This window comes from Vicia villosa, unplaced genomic scaffold (assembly GCF_029867415.1).
Source record: "Vicia villosa cultivar HV-30 ecotype Madison, WI unplaced genomic scaffold, Vvil1.0 ctg.000053F_1_1_2_unsc, whole genome shotgun sequence".
Lineage (NCBI taxonomy): Eukaryota > Viridiplantae > Streptophyta > Magnoliopsida > Fabales > Fabaceae > Vicia > Vicia villosa.
In genome coordinates, this window is record NW_026704982.1 from 211,479 (window position 1) to 220,038 (window position 8,560).

General features: G+C 37.7%; 1 protein-coding gene across 1 annotated transcript; it reads left to right on the top strand.

The window, feature by feature from the left end:
- Positions 1 to 6,726: 6,726 nt before the first annotated feature.
- On the top strand, positions 6,727 to 8,064 carry LOC131623138 (mitogen-activated protein kinase 4-like). The gene is made up of 2 exons (XM_058894146.1): positions 6,727 to 7,158; positions 7,381 to 8,064. The coding sequence occupies exons 1-2, from the start codon at positions 6,727 to 6,729 to the stop codon at positions 8,062 to 8,064; spliced, it is 1,116 nt and encodes a 371-aa protein (XP_058750129.1).
- Positions 8,065 to 8,560: the final 496 nt, after the last annotated feature.

The window sequence follows — 8,560 nt, forward strand, 5'->3', positions numbered from 1 at the left end:
TTTTGTTTTGTCATAGATTTGCTGTTTGCAACAAGTAGCTTTTTTTAATAATACTTTGTGGAATTCCCATTTGATAATAGAGTGTTGAAACTTGTATATAGCATTAGAATCATGCATCTGTTTTTGTCTTTTAACTAAGTTTGAGAAATTTTATCCACGTTTGTTGCTCCTTAACTTTAATAACAAAACTATAGGATACGTGTAATATTAAAGTTCAATTTTATTAAGTGATTATAGTGGTTAATGAGCTTCACTCAATAGTTAAAATTATCAAGAGATAACAATATTTGGTCCAATGGTGACACTCTTATGTTATCTCTTCTTCAGATACACTAATTCAAAAAGAGAACCATCTCTAATAGTAGTAAGTAATACATAATTTTTTTTTGTTAAGATAATACATAATTTTTTTATAGGCTTATAAATGAAGTAATAATTCAATACTTTTCATCGATTGTAATTCATATTTAAATAGTTATAAATTTACTTTTAATCACATATATAATCGATTATACCTAAAAATAATTAAAATATCATTTGAAATGGACAAACTACAATATCAAAGTTAGCGAAAACTTTAACAGTCGAGAAAAGGTCAAACGAGTGCAAACACGTTTGATTTGAGTCAAATAAATCTTTCTCAAATCAATAGAAGTGTATCATGATCATCTAGACTCTAGATTCAGCCAAAACACATTAGAATTTAACAATTGAGTTTTATGGTCATATTGAGCACGAGTCGAGAAGGCCTTCTCCCTTTCAGACTCTTCCTCTGCAGGTTGAATAGCGGACTCAAGCTCTGCCACCCGAGCACGTAGTCTGTCACGCTCCTCAGTCAGCTCCTCCAACTTTTTGTCCTTCTTGCGCAGGTCATCGACCAACCCGATATGGACTTTGTATTTACCCTTATAATTCTTGAAATCCAACTCCAATCGGTCGAACTGCTCCCCGAGTATCATGTACTTAAACTACAACCACTAAAAATCCTTCAACGGGCAAACCTTCGCATCGTTCAAAGTCAAAGTTGCTGACATCATCCTCATCACAACCTTCGCATCTTGAGCAAGCTCATTCCCTCTAGCTTCCCGATCAAGAGCCAAATTATGCCTCATTTCATCTTCATGTATGAGGAGCGAATTTTTCCCAGCGAAGAGCCCATGACACTGATGACAACGAGGCAACACAAAGCTCTCTGAGACATCTACTGTCATACCCCCGGGTTGATCAGGCGCTGAGGATTCAGTCCTTTGTTTTTTAGCAAGCCTCCCCTGTGCGGCCGAACTATGTTCATCCGAGGACGAACACCCCTCAGCAGTGACGGTTTTGGGATCAGGACGAAGCTGTGAGACGCGATCCTTCTTGGTATCCACCTTTCCTCCCTTCGCGGACCGCAGCTTAATCACACGTTCATGAAGATTGGCCATTTCACATACGAAATGAAGCAGTTAGCATGGAAACAAAGGAACTGATCATACATAACAAACGTAAATAAAACCTAATAAATGCAAGAACTCTTCATCTGTACGACACTCGAGAAGCGCCTTAGTGTTTAAATGACGAGGAGGAAAGACGGGCTCCCCATGGTCGTTGTATATTTGTTTATGGTCGGGAGTCGTGCATCTCGCCAACCTAAAATTTTGAGCATACTGCACCAGCCGCTGATAAGCGAGACGATCCTGGTCGTTCAGGTCCTCATCTTTGAAAATGTACGCCTTAGTCCCCCTTTTGAAATGGTCATACTTCCATTCCAGAGGAAACTTGCACTGGAGGCCCACTTTCCGTTCCCCGTCCTCCTTGTACTTTACAGGCTCGAACAGAGTTGCCTCAGCGGAAGGAGTAAGCGGTTTCACTATAAAATAACGATCTTTGAAATGTTTGACTTAATCCGCATATATCCTGAACAACTTCACCGGCTATTTAAAAGACACCAAAATTTTCTTTTCCTCGGCACCACCCTGCCATTGAAGATGAAAAACCCTAATAAATAACGAAGGAGTTGGACCGATCTTGAGGTAGCGGCAAACGAGCTCAAAATCCATCAAGAAGGCGATCGCATTAGAATGGAGTTGTGACGGAGCTAGCTGGAGCCAATTAAAAACACTAAACTACAGGTCGGTGAAGGGCATCCGCATTCTTGCTTCTGTGAACGTGAACTCGTACATAGGGAAATGATTCCCCATGTAACCCGAACATATTCTCGGACGAGGCTTAGGAGCATACGCCCTCCATAAATCGTTGGCCCCTTCCTCTGTGTCCTCGACTATTTTGAAAGCCTCCGTGGTAAATTCGCTAAAGCGCGAAATAATATTCAAAGGGTCGGATACGAGCTCCCCTGGTCGGCTCTTTGACGGGGAGACCACTCTCTTCTGGCTTTTTGATTCCTCTCTTCTCCTCGAGGATCTCGACATCAGATTGATCGTCAACCATTTTACTTGAAAAGTAAAGGAAACAATGAATTCGTCTGATATCAAATCCACCCTTCCACCACAAATCAAGTGAAAGGGCGAGGAGAGCGCGAGGTTATGAATTCTCATCGGATAGACGCCCATTATAAAAATTGTCCCAACCAAGAAGGAAGGGGTCAAACCCCCAAGACATTCTCCACGAGCATCCTCGGTTTGATCTTATCCTAGTCGGAAAACGCATGGAACACTCATCGACCTTCCCCGGTGGATCCGGGAGCCCCTTGGTATATTCATACCCTAATCAGGATATGCATATATTATACTCGGCTTATTCATATCCTAACCGGGAAATGTGTGTGATATCCTTAGCCTATCCATATTTTAATCGGGATTAAACTAAAATGTTTCGCCTCAAGATTAAACTAACATATCCTCGTCTCCTCGACGACAAAACTCCCCAGGGCACCATACAAGCGTGTTCCCGATGAGGAAGATGTCCCATAAAATCGACTACACAACATAAAGGCGATTGCACAAATCTCCCGTACCGAGGGCCCAACCAAGATTCGTTTCCATGAGCACAATCTCGGATCCTCCTCTACCTCCTCAACGATTAGGACGACTCAAAGTCATCGCTCACGACTAAAGCAATGACTTGGGAGGCTCATATTATGGTCTGGGCCGAGCAGGCCCAATAACGAGCGAACACGATTCAGGGCCCAAACCCAATTGGGCACACGCTCTCCAGTAACCGTTGGAATGCCAACCTAGCATGCTAGGAGAGCGCGAGGGCGAGGAGAGCGCGAGGTTATGAATTCTCATCGGATAGACGCCCATTATAAAAATTGTCCCAACCAAGAAGGAAGGGGTCAAACCCCCAAGACATTCTCCACGAGCATCCTCGGTTTGATCTTATCCTAGTCGGAAAACGCATGGAACACTCATCGACCTTCTCCGGTGGATCTGGGAGCCCCTTGGTATATTCATACCCTAATCAGGATATGTATATATTATCCTCGGCTTATTCATATCCTAACCGGGAAATGTGTGTGATATCCTTAGCCTATCCATATTTTAATCGGGATTAAACTAAAATGTTTCGCCTCAAGATTAAACTAACATATCCTCGTCTCCTCGACGACAAAACTCCCCAGGGCACCATACAAGCGTGTTCTCGATGAGGAAGATGTCCCATAAAATCGACTACACAACATAAAGGCGATTGCACAAATCTCCCGTACCGAGGGCCCAACCAAGATTCGTTTCCACGAGCACAATCTCGGATCCTCCTCTACCTCCTCAACGATTAGGACGACTCAAAGTCATCGCTCACGACTAAAGCAATGACTTGGGAGGCTCATATTATGGTCTGGGCCGAGCAGGCCCAATAACGAGCGAACACGATTCAGGGCCCAAACCCAATTGGGCACACGCTCTCCAGTAACCGTTGGAATGCCAACCTAGCATGCTATGCGAAGAGCACATGGTCAACCCAAGTAGTGCAAAGCCGGTCAACCTACTCTCTGAACCCTACGGGCGGTTCACCCATGATGTGAGTCATTTGTTGACTCTGCCCTACAACGTGGCATCCTGGCATTTTCCTTTGTTTTGGACCTCCTACGATCCAACCCAAAATATGGAAATCCTGGCCAACGCTGGGGGATATAAATACCCTCATTGACTAGAGGGTCAGGTAATCTATTCATTCTCACATATTCTCTGTACTTACGCTACCTTGCTCTCTTTCTTATTTTGGCACCAGAGTACCTTGCAGTAGAGCTGTCGATATGGGCTACCAGCCCTAAACGGGCCGGCCCAGACAGGCCCTGGGCTTTTTAGGGCTGGGCCAAAAAGGCCCTATGTAATATGGGCTCGAGATTTACTACCCGAGCCCGGCCCTAGATGGGTTTCGGGCTACCCGGCCCTAAATAGGCTTTTTATTTAAAAAAAATTAAATTAAAATTCCATAATATTTATTATAAATAAAATTAAAAATTATGTTATTTTAAACATAATACAGTTTTAAGTACTATATTATCTATTATGAATGCTATAATGTGTTTCTAAATACAATATATGTCTAAATTGTATAAAATAGTACTTGAATATTTATTATAAGAGAAAAACTAATATAATATGATGAAAAAATGTTGATTATATTAATGTATAATATTTAAAAGAGAACCATTGAATAAAAGAGAGATAAAATTTAGTGAAGTGAGAAAAATCAATATGCTATTTTGAAGCAAGAAAATATAAATATAAATATTTTTTAAAAAAAATTATAATTATGCGGGCTTAATGGGCTACCCACAGCCCATATGGGTAGTGGGCTTTTTAGGGCTGGGCTAAAAAGGCCCTGAAAAATATGGGCTCTAATTTTAAGGCCCAAGCCCAATGATTTTTCGGGCCTGGCTAACCCATTTTGACAGCTCTACCTTGCAGGTACACCCTCATTCATTCAAAGACCAACTATTTTTTTTTTTTAAACTGATAATAATATTAAAACCAAAAGAAGAAAAAAACAACACAAAGGGGGGGATGAAGCCAAAACCCCTTTAAGAACACAATCTGATTCTAGGAGTGCCTACCTTGTCTAAGAGGTAGTCAAAAACTAAACTAGAATGTACATGATCAAACCAAAAAAATTTACCGAAAGATAGTCCTAAATTCGCAAGAAGATCAACACAAAAATTGGCTTCACGGAAAGCGTGAGAGATCATAAACTCGATCTTACGAGTGTAATCAATACAGTGGAGCCAACGAGATCTAATCTTCCAAGGAACACGACTAGGATCCGAAAACGCAGAGACAACCAACTTGCAATCAGTCTCCAGCCAAACTTTCTTGTAGCCAAGCACTTTGGCCTTTTCCATGGCAATGATAACAGCCCAAAGCTCAGCATGAACAGCATCCCCTTCACCCAAGAACTTGCAAAAGCTTCCCAAATGCAAGGCATGGCAATTACGGAAAATGCCTCCACACGCACTCAACGAAGGAGATCCACGAGCGAGACCATCCACATTGATCTTTATCCAATCAATAGGAGGAGGAGACCACACAACCTCCAAAAGACTCAAAGGTTTACTAGGCAAGATAACCACATCAAAATTCTTAAGGATGGTGAAACTGTCGATACAGTTATTAGAGGTACAAGCAGTGTGATTCCCCACCAGCCTAGCTCTTGAAATTATGTTGCTAATGCAGATTTTCCAGTGCATCTCTTTATCTTCAAAGACCAACTATTGAAGACCATCGACAATCTAGACTAATTAGCTACGATAAAAAATGGATGGTACAAATTTAAAATTTAATAAAAATATAAAATATTATAATATGTTGGATGGTTGAAATCATTCTAAAGTACCTATCCATAAAAAAAGGTTTTTATTTTTGTACTTTTATTTTAATCATTATAAAGTTAATGATTTCAATACGTTAAATATTATTTTAATCATTATGAAATTAACTGCAGTTATTAACAACGGATTTTTAGAGTTGTCTGTTATTCTAAAGTAAAAAATGGTGTAGTGTCTCTATATACAATTATTATATTTTTTTAAAGTTTATCTTATTTTTTATCCGTTTTAGTTTTTAATAAAATATATTTAATAAATTAAATCATTTTTATTATAATTTAAATTATATTTATTTATATTTTTATCCGATTTACAAAATTTATTATTTTATTTTAAATTCAAATCATGTTTGTTTCTTTTCATATTTTTGTATTAAAAATTAGAAAAATTCTTATATGAACACAACCATAATACATGGATTTACACACAACCAATCATATTTTTTTATTAATTAAAAAATTAAAACAGAATTGTCTCTGTCCTCCATTAAACCAACCACCCCCATGATAGCAATTAAAAACGAAATTAAATTTTTAACAAATGTCAATTTTCTTACTTTTTATTGGTTGTAATAAGGATTTAGGTTCGTATCCATGCAAATATTTCTCTAAAGATTAATGATGTGTATGATATTAAATAATATATTAAAAAATATAAAATATAAATAACATGCCATTAAAAAAATGACATGTCACTCATTTTCATTTTAAAAATGAAATAAAAAATTAAAATGGTTTGAATTTGAAATAGATGATTTACCTTTGAATGAAAATTAAAAATTAAATCAATAAAATAATTTTCCCTTGAACGGAGAAAAGAGAGGAAAATTCAGTTTAAAAAACCTAACAAAAATTATAAATACTAAGCATTGGAGGTAAATTCTAAACCGAAAATTATAAATACTAAGCATTGAAGGTAGGTTCTGAAAATTATAAACCTCACACATATTGATTTGCAAGAAAATGACAAAAATTTCCATCGAACCCTCTTCCAAGCTTAAGGAAAAGGGAAAACATTGTTATACCATCTCCAACACACCATTTGAGATTGACATGAAATATGTTCCTATTAAGGCAATTGGAAGAGGAACATATGGTGTGGTGTGTTCATCCATCAACAAGGATACCAATGAAAAAGTTGCAATTAAGAAGATTAACAACATATTTGATAATTCGGGCGATGCAATCAGAACTTTAAGGGAGTTGAAACTACTTAGACATATTTGTCACGAGAATGTCATATCATTAAAAGATGTTATGATGCCTCCACCGAAAGAAAGAAAAAGTTTCAAAGATGTGTATTTGGTGTATGAGCTCATGGATACAGATCTTCATCGAGTTATCCAGTCATCTCATCCACTTTCTAATGATCATTGCAAATATTTCTTATTTCAGGTACTAGTCTCTTATAATATTTTCAATTCTTTCATTATAGACCTAAATTAAGGTGGTTTTAGTGTACTTTCATAAATAAAATAAAAGTTAAAAGTGTTTTATACACATATTTGCTTTGTAAATTTCAAATTATACTTGTGAAAACATTTAACTTAGCCTTTATAATTTTAACTATAGGTTTATTTTATTCTCTCATTACTAACTCTAACTCGTTGTTTTTAGCTACTTCGAGGTCTTAAATATCTCCACTCTGCAAATGTTCTTCACCGAGACTTGAAACCTGGTAATTTGCTCATCAGTAGGAATTGTGATTTGAAGATATGCGACTTTGGGCTTTCCCGAACCAATGGTGTTGATGGAGAATTTATGACCGAATATGTTGTCACACGTTGGTATCGTGCTCCTGAGCTTCTATTGGGTTTGTTTAATTATGGAACCTCGATAGATGTGTGGTCGGTAGGATGCATTTTTGCCGAGATTCTTGGAAGAAAACCAATTTTTCCTGGGTCTAATTCCCTTGATCAACTTGAATTAATTGTTAGTGTTCTTGGGAGCCCGCATGAAGAGGATATTGAGTTTATTGAAAATCCAAAACCTAGAAGTTTTATCAAATCACTTCCCTTAACAAAGGGAATACGCTTCTCTTGGCTATTCCCACACGCAGATCCATTAGCCATAGATTTGTTGGAAAAAATGCTTGTGTTTGATCCAACCAAAAGAATTACTATTATAGAAGCACTGCAACATCCATATATGGTTGGTCTATATGATCCAAGGTATAATCCTCCTGCTCGAGCCCCTATCAATCTTGACATAAATAAAAATTGGGGGGAAGAGATGATTAGAGAAATGATGTTGACTGAGATGCTACATTACCATCCAGAAGCTGCTTTTGCCAATACATAGATGTTTCTTCTATTCATAGTTTATCTTCAGAAATATTTTAATACAAAAATTGCAATCAGAAGTACTTTAGATAACTAGATATATTTTTCTGTATCAAATTGTTTTATCCAATGGATTTGCTTTTTAGTATTACACTTCCATATTGATATTGGCATTTTGTAACTTGTATCTAACATTTTAACGTAACTGTTTTAGTCTTCTGCTAAGTTTGAAATAATTTTTGATCCTTAATTTTGATAACTTGTATGTAACTATTACATATATGATTTGTGCTTTCACTTGTATTTATGATGTTTTTCATAAATATATAACTAAGTTATGTATAGAATTAAAGTGAAGTTAACCAAGCGGTTGAGCTCCATTGGCAAGGAGCCCCGTCCAAGGACGTACTTGGGGAATACTGAGTTCGATTCTCAGGCGGAACAAACTTGCTTGGCCAGTGCGCATGCCTCTCCGCACGAGCCGGATTAGTGGCTCACCTGTGATGGGTCGACAC

Bases quoted from the DNA above. Each gene is read 5' to 3' on its own strand.
- LOC131623138 (XM_058894146.1), top strand. From the start codon at position 6,727: ATGACAAAAATTTCCATCGAACCCTCTTCCAAGCTTAAGGAAAAGGGA. The intron at 7,159-7,380 runs GTACTAGTCTCT...CGTTGTTTTTAG, and splicing joins GCAAATATTTCTTATTTCAG to CTACTTCGAGGTCTTAAATA.